At 34.7% G+C, this 18,940-nt stretch overlaps 1 protein-coding gene across 1 annotated transcript; it reads left to right on the forward strand.

Annotated features, from left to right (window-relative positions):
* The first annotated feature begins 9,758 nt into the window (after positions 1 to 9,758).
* On the forward strand, positions 9,759 to 10,781 carry LOC114280021 (uncharacterized). Its single transcript, XM_082923975.1, has one exon. It carries the CDS (start codon positions 9,759 to 9,761, stop codon positions 10,779 to 10,781), a length of 1,023 nt encoding a protein of 340 aa, XP_082780101.1.
* Positions 10,782 to 18,940: the final 8,159 nt, after the last annotated feature.

The following is an 18,940-nucleotide window of genomic DNA, read 5'->3' on the forward strand; positions in this document are numbered from 1 at the left end:
AAACTTAGGGAGGGGATTGTAATTTCTAAAATGTGAGGGGTGTCAATGTAATTTACTCAATAAGGGCAAAATTGGTATTTAAAAAAATTAAATTGCTGAAAGGGAATCTGTAATGAAACTTTAAACTTTAAGAGCAGATGTAATTTTTAAAAAATGAGGAAGGAAAGTATAATAAATATAAACCTTCAGAAAGTGTCATTGTAATTTACCCATATTAATACATTACTTGGTACTGTTATTTAAAACGATAAAAAGAGACCTGTATCAAAAGTTTTCAAACCCATAAATAAGCTACGTAACAATGGAACGTAACATAATTCAAGTACAATCAAAATACTTGCACTAAATTTTTTGTATTCAAACTCAAAGGTTAAAAATCTCACGATTTGCTGTCCTTGCCATTGTCGAAATAGTCAGAACCCCGTCATCTCCATCGCAAAATTATCGTGGATTTTATTGATAATTAACATAAAAACAAAAGTGATTGGTGCTTTAATCAAAACATGAGCAAAGACTAATCATAGAAATCACAAAAGCAATACATAAAAAGAAAAACAAAAAAAATGGCAAAGGCAACATCATCATCACCACCATCAGGGGGTTCGTCCTCCTTCATAATCTGGAATGGCATGACCAACTCCAGGACTAAAACTGGGTTGGTAATCATCAAATAACAGCCTTCGATAATGGCCACCGCGGTGCCTAAGTGCCCCTTTTCTCCGTCATCTTGTATGGGAATTGAATTAAATTCCTCTTTTTCCATGGCTTTTAGATTCCTTCCCTCTGCAAATAGATGAATTCCATTCAACAGAACAATGAGACATACACAGATGGTTCTATAGGCCACAACCAGAGAAGGGAAAAGAGGAATAGCTAGCTAGCTAGAGAGAGAGAGAGAGAGAGAGTGACTTGTGAACACTGATGAGTATTTGCTTGGATATTTATAGAGAAATAGCATTTCAGTGGGCTGACACGGTCGCCACGCCAACCGTTTGAATGTTGATTTGAGAAGAAAATAAGTATGATTCTATATTTTCTGTGTTATAATTTTTTTTTAAAAAATCATAATTAAATATAAAAAAGTTATAATCAAATATCTCAAAATTATATCATAATTAAAAAAAAATTAGTCATAATTATAAATAAAAAAAATAACATAACTAAAAGGGCATACAGTAAGAATGCAGGGATGTAAAAATGGTTCGAGACTCGAAACTCTCCTGAGGCCCGAGGTGGGACCGGCCCTTTTCGACCCATGCCTGAGCCCAATCCAGTACCTTGGGACTAGGCCTTCCATTTGAAGCTCAGCCCATTAACCCAGCCCGACCCCAAAAAAATTTAGGCCTCGGCCTAGCCCTCTTAAGCCAATGCTCACGTTTTAAAAAAATAAATAGATAAAAGGCAAGTTACGACAGTTAAATAATTAAAAAAATAAATTAAATAAAATAAAAGGTCGGTCTTGCAAAAATAAATAAATAAATAAATAAATAAAAACAACGGCCATTTCTTTACCATGAATGAAAAACAAAATAAAATAAAATAATAATTCTGCACCTATGCTAGATTGCTGCCCCCGCCCACCTACCCCTACCCCCTTGCATGCATCACATCACTCTTTACTCACATCAAGTTTCAATCAAAGAAAAAAAAATAAAAAATAAAAATTATGCACCTCGCCCCTACCAGCCTTAGATGTATCTAGGCGTGTGTGGGTCGGTGCGGTTTGAGAGAAAAATAAAAAGTGTATGGTGGGTGGTAAATTGATAAAAGTGTCACTAGAATTTGTCATTTTTTTTATTAAAAATCGGCGATTCAATTGGCAAATAATGGCGGATTTACCTTGACGGTTCGGGCGGATTGGAGGTTTATAAAAAATATAATTCAAATTACAAAACTTAAATCAAAGAGTAAAAAAAAGACGAGAGATACCGTGATGTTAAGCATCTTGCGAAACTTTCTTCTGATGCAATAAGTGTAGCAACAACATGATAATATCAACGACTATGCCATCAGTTCATTACAAGCATCTGTGGAAGCTACAATGATCAAATACAATACATAAAATTAATATTATTCAAGTTTACAATATATTGAAAATGGTTACTGTTGAAAAATATTTAAATTAAAAAGTGAGCTGATGCAAGTTTGCAACATGGCCAGAAAAAAAAAAAAAAGATTGAAAAGTGAATTGGAATCCAACTTTATTTTGGATTACTGACATCTTGAATTCCCCTCGAGCAGTAATGTAATACTATATTCTAAGATATAGAACAATAAGCAAACTTAAATAAAAAAGAATTTTTAGAATCTTATAAAACATGATTTAATAGCGGTGCGGTGCGGGTCGGTGCGATTTGGAAGAAAAATAGAAACCGGCGAATTGATAAAAGTGTCACTAGAATTTGCCATTTTTCTGACCAAAAACCGGCGGTTTGATTGGCAAATAATAACGAATTTGCCTTGGCGGTGCGGTTCAGTGCGGTTTTGGCAATTTCGACGGTATTAAGCACACCCCTATATATATCACATCACTTTTCACTTACATCAAGTCGCAATGAAAAAAAAAAAATATATATATATATATATATGCCTGCACCTTTGCAGACTTTAAAAAAAAAAAAAAATTTAATGGTCATACTACCGTTTAACACAACGGTAATTTTTTTATTTATAAATTTATTTCAATCTTTCAAACTATTGTAAATATTCCTCTTTTTTCAAAATAAATCTCACAAATAATTCTCTCTCTTAAACTCTCTCAATCTTTCTTAAACTCTTAAACTCTCAATCACTCTTAAACTCTCAATCTCTCTCAATTCTCAATTAATTTTGAAGTGTCATCCCTAAGTGGCAATTGTAATTGTGCAACAAAAATTTTTTATCAGAATAAGCTAATTTCTGTATCGCATTTACCAGTTGGTAACATTAATTAGTTTAATTAAATTTATTAGCTACTCATTTTTTTCCATTCATTATTTGTAAACATATATTAATTATTATTTTTACTCATTCTATTTACACATTATTTAAATTAATTGTTAGTTCTTATATATTATTTTACTTACATTACTATGGATCATAATATTCTTAATGTTTATGTCGATATTAATACATATACTACACAACATGAATCTGTTGATTCTCCTTCTAATATCCATTTTTCAACAGTTAGATCATCATCTAAGGGCACAACTAGTAGTGCATGGGAATATTTTGAAAAAATATTTATAAATAATCTTATGGTACAATTACATTTAAAATAAAATGTAAATATTGTACACATTTACTTAGTGTTGCATCTACCGGGGGTACTAGTCATCTAAAAAGACATGTTAGCAAATATTTACAAAATCAACAACCTGATATTAGAAGTCAAATGCAATTAAGGGTTTCATCAACAGGTAATTTGCAAACATTTTCATATGATCCTATACTTACACAAAATTCTGTAGTTGATTATATTATTAAAAAAAAAATCTTTTACTACTAGTGAATGTCTCGATTTTAGCAAAATAATTCACAAAAGTTTTACACCGCTATATCAAAGTTTTTCAAGAAATACTATTGGAAACAAAATTTTAAAAAAATTTAAAGATGTTAAAAGTGAATTATTTGATATTTTTAAAAATTTAAATGGAAGAGTTTATTTAACATCGAATCTGTGGTCAAATAATGGTTTAGAATATCACTGCACATTTTGTTGATAATGATTGGAAATTAAATAAAAGAATTATTTCATTTAAATTAGTTGAACTTCTATACACTGGTCATTTACTTGGTGTAGAAATAAGAAATGTATTATAAGAGTGGGCTTTACAAAATAAAATATTTACAATTAATTTAGGTAATACAGCATATATAATCACATTGTAGCCTATTTAAAACCAACTTTATAATTACTTGTTGATGGTGATTTATTTCATATTCGTTGTTCTACTTATATTTTAAATTTGATTGTTAAAGAAGCTATACATGTATATTCTGTACTTGTAATAAAAAAATAGAATTGTTACTATTATGTCTTCTGCAAGTCAAATTTCGGAATATAGAAAAATTTATCAACAAAAAAGTATGCCATTTAAAAAATTAATTTTAGATATAGATAGTAAGTGAAATTCAACGTATGTGCAATAGATTTTTTTTTTTTTTTTTTGCAACAACATCAATAGGATAATTCTGACTCCCACAGAACTTAATTGGCGCCAAGTAACCTTGTATAAAGATTTTTTTTTAATTTTTGATACTTTAACAAAATTATATATATATATATATATTCTTACTTCACCATTTATTTTACATATGCTAATAGAAATAATTAAAGTTTTCATAAAATATATGAGTAATGAATATTATGTAATCATTATTACTTCAATAAAAGCAAAATTTGATAAATATTTTGATCATTTGCCTCATCTTTTAGGTTTAGCCATAATAATTGATCCTAGGTGTAAACAAATTGGTTTATAAGAATTTTTAGAACGTATTTTCGTTGATCAAACATAGTTTGTCCTATTATGTAAACATGCAATAGATTATTTGAAGAATACAGGATAGTTGCATGTGTAAATGCACCTATACACACTACACTAGCAGTCTCATCTTGAGGCAGGAGATTAAATATTTTTTCAGTAATAAAAAGTAGAAGAATATCTTAACATACAAGCGTAAGTAGTTCTGAATTACAACGTTATTTGAAAAGCCCGTCAATGAATGATATCGATGATTTTGACATTTTAAAATAGTGGAAACAGAATGAAACTATGGGGTGTTTTGGAAAGATGGTTAAAAGCTATTTTTTAACTTTTTTTTGACTTTTTTGTGAGAAAGGGAAGTGGGTTAAAAGCTGGGAAGTGGCTTTTAACCCACTTCGCAAAATAGCCCTATGTAGCATGTGGTTTCATAGATGGCCCGTGATATGCTAACCGTTCATATTTCTACAGTTCATTTGGAAACAACTTTTAGTGCAGGTAGACGGGTGCTGAGCGATTACTGTAGCAGGTTTTCACCCCAAATGGTTGAGGTACTGATGATATCCAGAAATCATATGAATGCGCTTACGAGAAAATAAAATTATAGTGAAAATGAGCAAATTCAAAATGATTTGGATGACATATCCTCGAGCAACGAGATTGAATTTTTATTTTTATTTTTTTTTAAATTATTGAGATGGAGTATAATACAAATGATTGGTAGGCTAATAGGTGTTAACCTAATTGGGATATACTTGACCAATAGTGATGCAATTGTTCTACCATTATCAATAATCTACACCTATTTTATTTAATGATATAAATTTTTACAATATTTTATTTCCTTTTGAAATAAAAATTATTCATTCAATAAATATTATATAATTAATTTAATATTATAATATTGAAAGTTTCATTTTCATATATATAAAATTATTCATTTTAAAAGAAAAAAATTACATAATTACATACTTTTTTAGTTATAAGTTCATAATTAAAAAACACAAGTCATATATAATTAAATTTAAATACCACCATAAAACATAACCAAACAAAACATCTCATTAATCTTAACTAAAATACTCTAGTATAATTGTTCTTTTATTTTTATCGCTAATAAATAATCTACATAGATAATGTATTTATCGTTCATTTTTTTACCCAAAAAAAAAAAGGCCCACCTAGGCCTGGCCCCTTTTTTGACCCATGGGCCAGGCTAGACTGCTAAAAAAGCGAGAGCCTACGAAATCCGCTTAAACTGACCCAAGCCAATGCTCGGATGGGTCGGGCCATTATTAAATCCCAATGAGGATGTATATAATAAAAATATCCTTAACCACTATCTATTACTATAAAGATGTATATAATAAAACAACCGCGCTGCATACTCCCAGTGGGGGTCGCGCCCCCAGTGACGTGGCGCGCCCCCACTGGCTGAAAACTTTAAAAAAAATATAATAATAATAATAATTTTTTTTTTTGGACCAATTCGGGGCCGACACCTCACTGGGGGTCGACCCCCAGTGGGGGTAGGAAGCATTAATCATAATAAAAATATCCTTAACCAATATCTATTAATATTAATAAATTGCTGATGAAATCCGTCCTCTTAGTTTGTTTATTTTTTTGTTTTTTGTTTTTTTTGGGCCCTAAAGCCACGAGTTTGATTATACAATATTAACAAATGTGAAAATGAAGTTCAAATGGCATACATTGAAAAGCCGCTGGTGGCGGAAAATTTATCGAAAAATTTGCCAGAAAGTCATTGGCAACTAATGGTGGCAGCTGCTGGTAATTAAGTGCATAAATAGGTGACATTAAATAAATAAATAAATAAATAGGTGACACGTGTAAATAGTTAGACATTTGAACATATAGTTGGATAAATAAATGATATTTGAACATATAAACAAATTGATAAGCTTTCGATAGTTATCTTGTTAGACATGTAATGTCTTTTTGATCCAAAAAGATTTAAATATGGACTTATTGGTCCAATAGTTTTAAAATTAGACCTCTGACTTGAGTTCTCAATGATAAAGCCTACCGTTAGAGTTTGATTTTGCTCACACTATTAAAACATATTTTTTGATTAGTGAAGAATTAATGGTGGGATCTATGTGATCAATATATTTTTTGGTACAAATGACTCATATTCTCTATCAATTATAAAGTGTGTTTTACTTACAAATATTAGAAGTATGTAAATAAACATGTGAAATTCATACTCAAAATGTAATGACCTCCCTCAAAATAATAAAAAAATTCACCTTTTTGGTAATGCCACTCACTAAAACGATGATTATGTCCGTAGAATTGAATTTGCATGGCAGGAGTTTTTTTTAGGACATGGCATTAACAACATAAATTTATTCACACGCCAGTACACAAAAACATAATTGTCCTAGATACTTGTATAACTAATTTTGTTTAAATATATTTAATAAATATGGAATGAAGAGAAATTATCATCTCAGCGCCACTACTCTCACCACTGCTTGTCATGAAAAAATTAGTTTAGTTGTTTGTAATAATCAACTAGTTGAAGTTAAAAACTATGACAATGACGTTTATGAATGCGACAGAAAAGTTAACGAATCTCTCCACAGTGGTCTTAGACATGAAACCAAATATTGATTATACCCACTTACATATGGTTGTTTATCAATCATAACAATAAGATTATATACAGCGTTGCATATTTAACAAAATTCAAGATGCAAAAGTGAAGGGAAAAAAAAAAAAAAAAAACAAAGACAAAAGAAATTAATAAAATAGTCATTCTCAAACACACCTTGAATAGGTTAGAACTTAGGCCCCGTTTGTTTTGATATGTAGAAGGAGGGATGGGATTAGGAGAGATAGGGTCCATTTAATAGTTTGTTTTTTTGTTTGCAGATTTGGAGAACGGATTGATAAGCCGAAGAGCTTAAGAAGAGCCTTGCATAACAGGATTCATAGTCTGCGCCAACACTTGGTATTGAAAATTTAGTCCGTTAGCATTAGGGAAATGATTACTTATTTACCCATCGTTGCCCTAGCTCATCCTTGGAAGAAGCAGTAGCAGCAGGAAGGAGAGGCAAAGAGAAGCTCTCATCTTCTTCAGATTTTCAATTTGGAAGATTCCAGTCTGCCCTACTCATCCTTGGAAGCAACAGCAGCAAGAAAGAGAGGCAAAAAGTTCTCTCTTAAAATTTCACTTTCTCGGAAAATACTCCCCAGATGCACTCTCTCCTTCTTAGAACTTGGGAAGGTATTGCGCAGTCTCGAAGGTAATAGGATAGCTTCTGAGATGGAGAGAAAAGGGTGGAATCCGGTGATTCGTAGAAAAATGGTAGGCTTGCAAGGAAATCGATCATTGAAGGAAGGTTTGTTTACACTATTTGTGGATGATCTACCAAACTCTATGGATCCTAAGAGCTTGTATTCTTTGTTTGGAAAGTTCGGAGTTGTCAAGGATGTATTCATTCCGTCAAAGCGAAGGAAAAGTTCGGGAACACGATTTGGTTTTGTGAGGTACGATTGTAAGGTCGCCGCTGATATGGCGATTCAAAAGGCGAATGGCCTGTGGTGTAATAACAAGGCATTAAGGGTGAAGCAAGCAAATGTCCAGAAATTAGAGCGAATGGGGGGGAAGGAGCGTCTTATAGGGGATAAGAGGATGATGAGTGGGGTTCAGAAGGTATCTCCTAAAATAGAAATGCAAAGCCATCGGTGGCGATCCTATGCAGAAGTTGTGATGCAGGGTTCTAACTTTTGGAAGGAAAAGTTGGTAGTTCAAGCAAGAGAGGCTGGTAATGGATGGTTGTATGAAAGCCTGTTGGTTAGTCTTAGAGCAATCGTGTCATTTCACGAATTTGAAACAGAGGTTAAGGAGCGCATGAAAGGAGTTAGAGTCAGAAATGGAGGTGGTAAGTTAGCTATCTTAACATTCTCTTCAAAGCAACAAATGAATGAGGAAAGAGCTCGTGTGGATACGTGGATTTCTCGGTGGAGTGACTCTATAACAGAGTGGGGGAAAAGAAAATCCATTTCAACCGACCGATGTGTTTGGATTTCTTGCATGGGTGTACCAATCAATCTATGGAGTACTAATACTTTTCGTGATATTGGCAGCATTTGGGGTGAAGTGGTGCAACTAGAAGAAGACATTAACGATCCTTGCTCCTTTGAGTATGGTAGGGTGAAGATTATTACTTCTTCATTGGAGGTTATTAATACAGTGGTGTTTTTGGAGTGCAATGAATGCAAGTTTCCTATTCGAGTTTGTGAAGATCATCCATTGTTTGATTTGTCCAAAAATTGCAGAAGGGAGGTGAATTCCGAGGTTCTTGCCTCAAGTTCTCTGAGTGTTACCTGTGAACAGAAGTTAATCAATGGTGAAGGAAGCAAAGAAGATGGGGACGATGGGTTTGATAGTTCTAAGGAGGTGGCAAAAGATTTAGCGGATGTGGCAGATAATGATGTGGTGGCAAATTCAGTAGAAGACACGGTGGATAGAGAACATGTGCAAATGGATGGAGTTAATGAGGCGTTGGCAGATACGGTGGTCAATGCAATAGAGCATGGTCTGGGAAGTATACAACGTAATGAAGGTGGTAATGTGGAAGGTCTAGAGCTGGTGATGAGCTCAAGAAATGAGGCGCCAATTGAATTTCAAAAAGAGGTGGGTCGTGTTTGCTCAACTGAATTTGTAAAAAGTGTTAGTGAATCTGATCGTGCTAGGCCCAATATTAATCTCCAAGTTGTTTTAAGTGGAATTCAGTCTAAGGCAGCAGTTGCAGGACCCATTGGGGTAGATTCAAATTTAAGTGAGAGTGCAGCCCAACATCAAATTGGGCCATCTCTTTGTCCAAAACTAGTCCTAGCTCAAACAAAGAATAAGGATATTGTGCCCAGGAAGGGTGCTACTGATAATAAAGGGAAGAAGCAAGGTTCTCAATTGAGAAGAAAAGTCAAGCATCATTGAAGTTTTACGTTACAAAGAGGGGTTCTGCCCAGCCCAAGTCTTAGGAATGGTGCTATTTTTCGAGTTGCTGTGTCTACAATTTCAGCTTCAATTTCACACAGTAATGCTTCAAGAAGGAGGAGGGAGATTCGGGAGGAGGCTCTTGCTACCTTACAAGTTGGGAAGGTTCTTGGGATGGATTGTAAAGATAAGGAGCAGGAGGCTGTCAACCGAATTGTAATGCTGGAACTGAAGGATAGGGAGAGGGTGGAGGAGGCTGAAGGGGCTGTTTAGATTGCTCGATAGGCTGTGGGGGTTTGGTGAGTGTCTGATATTTGTAAATGAAGATTGTTACATGGAATGTTAGGGGATTGGGCAAACTAGAGAAGAGAATGAGCATTAAGAAGCTAGTTAATGATCGAAGGATTGGGGTGTTGCTACTTCAGGAAACTAAGAAAAACAGTGTTGATGTTAGGTTCATCAAGTCTTTGTGGCCAGCAGAGGATGTGGGCTTTTTGGAGGTGGGTGCCGAAGGTAGTGCATGTGGTCTTCTATGCTTATGGAATCCTGAGGTATTTGAGCTTAAAGAGTGTTGTTGCAATAAAAGTTTTGCGTTGTTGGCAGGAATACTTAATCACTCGTTTGAATGTGTAATTGTTAATGTGTATACACCAAACGATGTTAGTGGCCGGAGGATTTTATGGGAATCATTGTCCAAATTGAGAGTAGCATTTTCAAGGCCTTGGTGCATTGGGGGTGACTTCAATGAGATAAGGTTTATGAGTGAGAGGAAAGGGTGCGTAAGAAGAGATAGGGAGATGAAGGACTTTAATGGCTTTATTGACACTATGGAGTTGATGGACTTGCCAATGCTTGGAAGATCATTTACATGGTGCAATGATGTGGAGGGTGAGAGGTGGAGCAGGTTAGATAGATTTCTTCTGGACGTTGGCTGGCTTGAGAAATTCTCCTTTAAGCAGTGGGGATTAAATAGAAGTATTTCTTATCATTGTCTAGTCATCATTATGACTGATGAGAGGGATTGGGGCCCAAAACCATTCAAGTGTATTAATGCTTGGAGCTTACATCCTAATTTTGTGGTTGCAATTAAGACTGCATGGGACAGTTGTCAAGTAAGTAGGTGGGCTAGTTATAGGATTATGAAAAAGTTGGGGCACTTGCAAGGTCAATTACGAAGATGGAATAGTGAAGTGTTTGGTAATGTGGATGAAAATCTGAAAAAAGCTGAGGATGAACTGCATGAGTGGGACCTAAAGGCTGAGTCTAGAGATTTGCAGGAGTTTGAGAAAAGTCGCAGAAGAGAGGTGCTAAGTTCAATTTGGGACCTGAAGAGAAAAAAATAGAACATGTGGCAGCAAAAATCCAGTTTACTTTGGGCTGCAAATGGTGATAAGAATTCAAGGTCTTTTTCACATGATGGCTAGCAGAAGACAGAGGAAAATTTTACTTGATTTTGTGGCAGTGAATGGGTCTTTGGTGGTTCAGCCAGACTTGGTTAAGCAGGCAGTGGTGGATTTTTTCGAGAAGTTGTTTTCAGAGGAGTGAGAGAGTAGGCCTATATTAGTTGGTGTAAGTACTAAAATAAGTGAACAAGCAATAGCTATGTTGGAATCTGAATTTACAGAGGAAGAAATCTGGGTTGCTGTGAAAGAATGTGATGGAAATAAGGCTCCGGGGCCGGACAGGTTCAATCTGGCTTGTTTCCAAAGGTGTTGGTCCATAATGAAGGATGATGTTATTCAGGTGTAGAAGGAATTCCACTTAAATGGGAAGCTGGCTAAAGGTGTAAATAGTTCGTTTATTTCACTCATTCCGAAGAAGGACTGTCCTGTTGGGTTGGCTGATTTTAGGCCTATAAGTTTGGTCAACTCAGTATATAAAATTCTTGCAAAGGTTTTATCTAGACGATTGAGGCAAGTTCTTCCATAGATTATTAGTGAAGCGCAGTCCGATTTTTTGAGTAGTCGATATATTTTTGATGGAATTTTAATTGCTAATGAGGTGGTGCACTGGTGGAAAAAATCCAGAAGAAAGGAGGTGTTCTTAAATTAGATTTCGAGAAGGCATATGACTCAGTGAATTGGGGGTTCTTGTGTTCCATGATGTTTAATTTTGGTTTTGGTGAAAAGTGGGTGGGTTGGATAAAGGCATGTATATCATCAGCTACAGTGTCTGTGTTAGTTAATGGGTCCCTAACTTCAGAATTTTCGCCTCACAAAGGTCTAAGGCAAGGTGATCCTCTCTCACATTTTCTCTTCAACTTGGTGGTGGAAGGTCTGAATATCTTATTAGAAAGAGCAAAAGAGTTTGGCCTCATCAAAGGAGCTTCAGTGGGTTATAGTCAGTTTAAGGTGTCTCATCTTCAATTTGCGGATGATACAATTATTTTTTGTGAGGCAAGTTGGAAGGAAATCCTTACGATGAAGAGAATATTGAGATGCTTTGAAGTAATGTCTAGGTTTAAGATTAATTTTCATAAGAGTAAAGTTTGTGGGATTGGTGTTGAAGATGAATTGGTGCAGGCATTTTCCAAAAAGCTGAATTGTCCTTGAATTACCTTGGTATGCCTCTAGGTGCAAATCCCAGGTGTAAGAGAATGTGGCAACCAGTAGTTGTCAAATTCAAGAAGAAGCTAGCACTATGAAAAATGAGATGCCTATCATTTGCAGGTAGATTAACCTTGATCAAGTCTGTATTATCTGGACTGCCTGTGTATTTTCTGTCTTTATTTAAAATGCCTGTGGGCATTGCTAACAAGTTGGACATAATTTAGTCTACTTTTCTGTGGGGAGGTGATGAGGTGAAGAGAAAAGTACATCTTGTTAAGTGGGAGGAGGTGTGTAAAAATAAGTATCAATGTGGGCTTGGCGTGAGGAAGCGTAGTGAATTTAATAAGTGCTTGTTGATCAAATGGTGATGGAAATTTGGAGTGGAAGACAAGGCCTTATGGAAAAAAGTGTTGTGCAGCAAGTATGGTCAGCATGAAGGAAGGTGGAATCCACTGTCAGTAGAGTTAGGGGGGGTTTCTGTTTTATGGAAGGATATTCTATTCTTAGCTGCTCGAAATCCATCTTTAAGGGAGTTCTTTTTCTCTAGTTTTAAGATTGTGATTGGAAATGGCATTAGGACAAATTTTTGGGTGGATGTGTGGTGTAATAACCAGAGCCTTTCTCTTGTTTTCCCTAGACTTTTTTCCTTATCAATTCATAAAGATAGTTCAGTATCTGATTTTGTGCAAAGGAAAAATGAGGGTGATGATTGGAATCTTATGTTTAGAAGGCAACTGTTTGCTTGGGAAGAGGAGGATCTGGCTGACTTGTGTGAGTACCTTCGTGTTGTACCCAGCTTAAGGAGTAATATGGAGGATCAGTGCACTTGACTGGCTAATCCATCTGGTGTTTTCTCTGTTGCCTCTGTATGGGATTGGATGGCTTCGCATAAAGGGTGTAATCTCAGATTCGTGATGAATATCTGGAAAAATATAGCACCTCCTAGGGTACAATTCATGACTTGGTTAGCCTGGAGAGGTAAGATGAAGTCTGCTACTTTTATGCAAAGGGTTGGGGTGCTTAAGTCTAATGCAAATATTCTTTGTGTTTTTTGCAAGTCAGAGGTGAAGGCTCAGAGTCATGTCTTGCTGTATTGTAGTCGTATTTGGAAAGTGTGGTCTGGGATTATTGATTGGTGGTTTGTGTTAGGCCATTCCTGAATCAGTTCAGTCTTTGTTTAGTTTGTAGGCTGGTTTTAAGGTGAAAAAGAATGTAAAGATGTTGTGGAGAATTGTTCTTATGGCTGTGCTATGGTCAGTTTGGGAATTAAGAAATGCTTGTTTGTTTAATAATGAGCAGCCTCATTTTGCGAATTTAGAGGAGTTGGTGAAGGTTAGAGTGGCATTGTGGGCAAAGTCCAGGTTGAAGGATCTGCATTATTCTGTGCATAACATTATCTCAAATTTATGGCAGATTTGTTATTCAGTGTAATGGGGGTGCTACTGGTGTATTGACTGCAAGCTGAGGCTCTGTTAGTAGGTTAGGTGTTTGGCTGCGGTTATGGTCTGTTTTGTGGCTGTCGCTGCGATTAAGCTTTAGTGCCTTCTGTTGCTGTTGAGAACAAATTTCGCTTCTGTTGTTGCTGATACTCAGCTAAGGTGTCCGCTGCAACCTGATTGATAAAGAGCATATAGGTGTGGAGTCTGATTTAGCATCAGTGTTAGTATGTTTTGGCTATCTGCTAAGAGATAAGTGAAGGTCTATGCAATTCTAAAAAAGGGTTCATTAGGGTGGTCTTGGAAAATATATTGCAGTTGGAGCCTCATTGATTTGGAGATGCCTTAGGCATTGGTTTGCTGTGTAGGTGTATGCTCTTCTGCCTTGGGCTCTGATCTGGAGTGCTGAATGATTGAGTGGTTGCTGGTTGTCTTTGAGGTTTACTGATTGGTGCTCAGGTCTACAGAATGATGTGTAGCTACTAGTTATTGGCTGCTCAGTTCTGCTTCAGGGGAGCTGGTGCAGTTTGCAGTATTGGCTGCAGATGGTCTGAACTGGTATTCAATTTGTTAAGTGCTGCTGTTGTGATGGACTCTTCTGTTATGTGGGTGTTATGCTTCTGTGCTGTGTAGTGCTGTGATGGACTCTTTTGTTATGTGGGTCTTCTGCTGCTGCTATGTTGGTCTTTTCTGTGGTATGTAGCTGGTGTATTTGTTGTGTGGGTGTTCTATTTCCTGTTGCTGATGTTTTTTTATTTGAATTGTCTTGATGTAGTGTTGTTTGCTAGTTTTGGTTTGTCTGGTGAGGTTGTTTGGGTGTTTGTGGTTGGTTCCTCACCAACCCTTGATGGTGTGCTGGCATATGATTGGGCAGTCTTATTGGTGTCAACCTAGTTGGGATTGATATAGCTCGCTATGATGCTTTTTGCACTCATCATCTTTTTCCGTTATCTCCTTTATTGATGAAGATCAATAAAGTTTATTTTCTTTGCTGATCAAAAAACAAAAGAAGTTCTCTCTTTTTCACAGTGTGCCCTAGCTCTCTCTCATCTTCAGATTTTCGATCTTCAGATTTAGTTAAGCATCTACTGCATCAGTAATTTTTTTTTTTTTTTTGTCAAGCAAGTTATTATTTTTTATTACAAGATTTTATTGATAACATATCCCACACCAACTCTTCTCTGTTCAGATTTGTGCTTCATCATTATTTTCTTCTTCTTCTTCTTCTTCTTCTTCTTCTTCTTCTTCTTCTTCTTCTTCTTCTTCTTCTTCTTCTTATTATTATTATTATTATTATTATTATTCTATGGGGGGTATATGTTGTGAAAAAAAAAAATAAATGAAAGAGAAGAAGTAGAAATTATGTTATGTTTTGGCCATTTATGCTATTATGGAGTGGAAGAGAGATGTCTACCAAAGTTTGATCTTTCAACTGCTTGTATCTGGATTCTATTTTTCAAGGTAACCAATCAAGATCGAAATTAGTTTCAATTTGTTTGTAATAATTTCTCATTGAAAGATAAGCATATAAAACAAACAACAAAACAATTGTTTCCAAATCAACTATCTTTTTATTGAATGCATAAAAGAGGAATTTAACAGAATGTCAATAATCAATACAATTTCTTGGTAAAAAAAGAAGAAGTTAGATTACTCAAAAAATGGTAAATGGCATTGATTTTTATATACAATGTGATTAGAATATCACTCAATAAAGGGGGAGTTAAATTCCCCTTATATGAAGATAAGAAGAAAACAACAGCTTTCTATGCTGCAGGTGCATCAAAGAACAGGTTTTGGTGTTACAGAATTCAAATAATTCAAAAATTTTAATTAAAAAAAAAAAGAGTTGTAGTTAACAACTAACAAAGTTAGTTCTGAGAAGTAATTATTCCCTTTTCTATTCCTATTATTGAGTCAAACACACAAGATTTTATAAAACAAGTCACTACCAAACGAACTGAAAGGAAATGATTCTTAATCCTTTTCCTTTCCTTATAATTATTTTTTGTAATCATTTCTTTTCCTTTCCTTTCTGCCCAAAATCTTCCCTGCCAAATACACTTTAACAGAAAAAGGCATCTAAACATTTAATTGTTCTCTCTTGGGGTAAAGTCACAACATAGAGCTTTCACATTTTGATGTGCACAGGTACCTGGTGATTTATGATAAAATGAAGGGGTGAGAAGTCTGTTTTATATATTTATTTATCTACTTACCCAGCTCAGAAAATATAATGCTGCTCTCTGCTAATACTCAAAGGCCATGTTTGATTTACAAGACTAATAGTGAGGTATTAATAATTCTATCAAATTAGTGTGGTATTCACTATCCAATTGGATTAATAGGATAAACTATCCATTGGATTAATAGGATAAATTATCCATTGGATTAATAATCTCACCCCTATCCCATTACTAATAATCCTACAAATTTGTTGGATTAATTATCCATTGGATTAATAATTCTAAACCAAAATGTTAAAACAAACATAGGATAATTGGATCCACAAATAAATAATCTCAATCCAATACTCTAATTCATCCAATCAAACATGCCCAAAGGTACTGTTTTTAGTTTCACTGTTTTTCTTTATCCTGGTAAGTATTTCCCAATTTAACATTTTAAAGTTGTTAAAGTTCATGCATTTTCATTCTCCTGCCACCCAGTTTTCACTTCTCAATTTCTGTTTCGGATCCATAAATTATTTTAATCCATTCCTGTGGCTTTGGCTTTGGTTTTGGTTTTGGTTTCGGTTTCAGTGAAGGGGTGCACTCGCACATCCCTACTTGACATCACTACATGACATCAGTGATGAACCTATTTGTATGACTCCTTTCAGCTTTGACTTTGAGCAGCACGCCCTGTCTGAGGAACAGATGAAGGAGCTGATTTACAGAGAGGCACTTGCATTTAACCCAAAGCATCAGCAGATCATGTGAAAGAGCCACAATATGCTATTGTAATTCTGACCAGTGTGGGTGTCCCATGTTTTTATATAATTTAGCAAGTTACATCTTCATGTATATATATTGTTCCATCCAAAATATGGATAGCTCTCAAACTGAAATTTGTGATTATGGGCTTACCGCATACTGTCTGTCAGTTCTGGAAGTCTGAAACAACTGATATGCTATTTGTATGGGGTATTTTTATTTTTATTTTTATTTTTATTAGTTGAACCGCTGATGATTGGATCTTGCCCTCTTTGGGGTGCGGGTGTGTGTCGGGATATTATTTTTGCTTCCCGTTAATAATAGTGTTTGTAAGTTCTAATTAATTATTTTGCATATGTATATTGAACACTTGGAAAACAGAATCTAAAGTGTTTTAGGGATGATAAAAAGATATTATAATGAAGCTCGGTACAATCCTCATGTAGAGGCTCCACCGAATCTGATTCCAAAATAATTCTGTCAAGCCTTTCCTGTTGCTCATTAGCTAATAAGCACAATGCTTTCCAGATTGTCAGTAGTAGCTCTAAAATTAACGTTTTACAGCAACCAACCATAACCTCAAAATGTTGATCTTGAGCAAAGGACTTCCTCCATGCTATTCTAAGATACAGTACAGAAAAATATTCTTTTTATGGGGAAAAAAATAACAGTAACATAATCAGAGCTTATCAATGTTGGAGCAAAGAAACTGCAAGAACAAAAGCCAAAGGTGATTTAAGAAAAAAACCACCACTTCATCTTGCATTTTTGGGAGGAGGGAGGGCTGAAAAGTACAACTGCCATCAAGAAAACATCAACTCTTGAGTTCCAATGAACTGCTGCTAACAAATATAATTGAATTCCAATGAACTGCTGCTAACAAATACAATTGAATTCCAAACATGTCATTTTTAGTTCATTAAGTCATAGTAACAAATACAATTGAATTCCAAATATTTGTTGTATTTATAGTGATAAATCCGAAATGGTACACCAAAATGCACCTCTACCTGTATGTACCATACCGATAGTAGAAACAGCACACTAGCTGGTAAGGGATTGACAACATTGCCTGTGATAGAACAGCCTAAATCTTATCTCACCTAAAAAACAATTGCATCTCAATCCTAGTAGGGACAGACTGTCTTGACCAAACTGTGGGTTCATCGCATCCCCTAGTCTGCTGACGATGAGATTACTTCATTTCAACTGGAGGTTCACAAAACCATTCACAACAAAGATACTAATAAAACAAATTAATTTTAGGTTACTGGGTGCCCTTTTTTATATGTTTCCTAGAATAGAAAAGGCTAGGAAAACAAAATCTAAATTGCACAAGGATTTGAATGCACCTTGTATGAATTTTGGCCACCACATAACTTGAAATCGAAGTAAAAAGAGTATGGTACACTTGTCAGAGCTAGCAAAATGACCAATTATACTGACAGCAACAACTATAAGAAACCATTCCTCATCACATGTACTTCAAAATCACTTCTTCAAAAATCTTTGAGGTGAAATTGGACATTCCATCAAGATATTTGAGCCAACAAACTCAAGATTTGCAGAGATTTTATTTTTATTTTTAAAGGGTTTGTAAATTTGAGTACAAGTTTATTGATAGTTGGATTATTTAATATTTACAACAAAAAAGAAAAAAGAAAAAAGAAAAAAAAAGAAGAGAGAATAACATTGACTACAAATTTATTGATAGTTGGATTCATTAATATTAAAAAAATAAATAAATAACATTGACTAAATTTTTTTTGATAATTGAATTTTTTAATATTTGAAAAAATAAAAAAAGAAGAAGAATAACATTAAGTAAAAATTTATTTATTCTTTAGTTGGTATAAGTCCAAATTTTATAATAATGCAAAAAGAGTATTTGTGAAATTTCACATGGCTAATCTCATCTCTATCTCTCAAAACAAACATAAACTATTATTAGTCCATTGGTTATCAAACAAACACAATTTTTCTTCCATTCTACCTTTGAAAATAAATGAGTCGTTAAGGCTATTAGATTTGAATTTTCTTTCCAATGAATAATCTCCCCTCCCTGTTCATTAGCGGTCATTTTCATCAGTAGTTCTTTGCATATCGAAGAGCATCAACAGCAACTTAGCCAAAACACCCATTTCAATTACTTTGGATAGCATCAAACAACAAAGGCAACTCCAACAGCCTCAGTAAAGGCCTGCTACCTTGGCAAAAATGCTACAATGACTCGATGTAGCCGGCAAGCTACTTTAGTGGCAATTTATCTGGACTGTTAATATAATTGTTATAATTGTTAATTGAATAGCTTTAGCTTTAGTATATAAATTGTATAGCTTTAGCTTTATTCCTTTTTTTTGCTTTCGGTGATAGTGGGTCTTTGTTCGGTATCCAATGTTCCATTCTTCTCTCTATAAAGAGAGAGTTCCTTCTCTTTGTAATTATTATATACAATACAGAAACAACACAACAATCTTGTAACAACATCAATCAATAATATACATCAATTTGTTTTACATGGTATCAGAGCAAGGTTAAAGATCTTGGTGTTCTTCGCCTTTCGGCGGGCGGCAACCTTGCC

This window comes from Camellia sinensis, chromosome 4, assembly GCF_055761805.1.
Source record: "Camellia sinensis isolate YWXY chromosome 4, ASM5576180v1, whole genome shotgun sequence".
NCBI classification, from domain to species: Eukaryota; Viridiplantae; Streptophyta; class Magnoliopsida; order Ericales; family Theaceae; genus Camellia; species Camellia sinensis.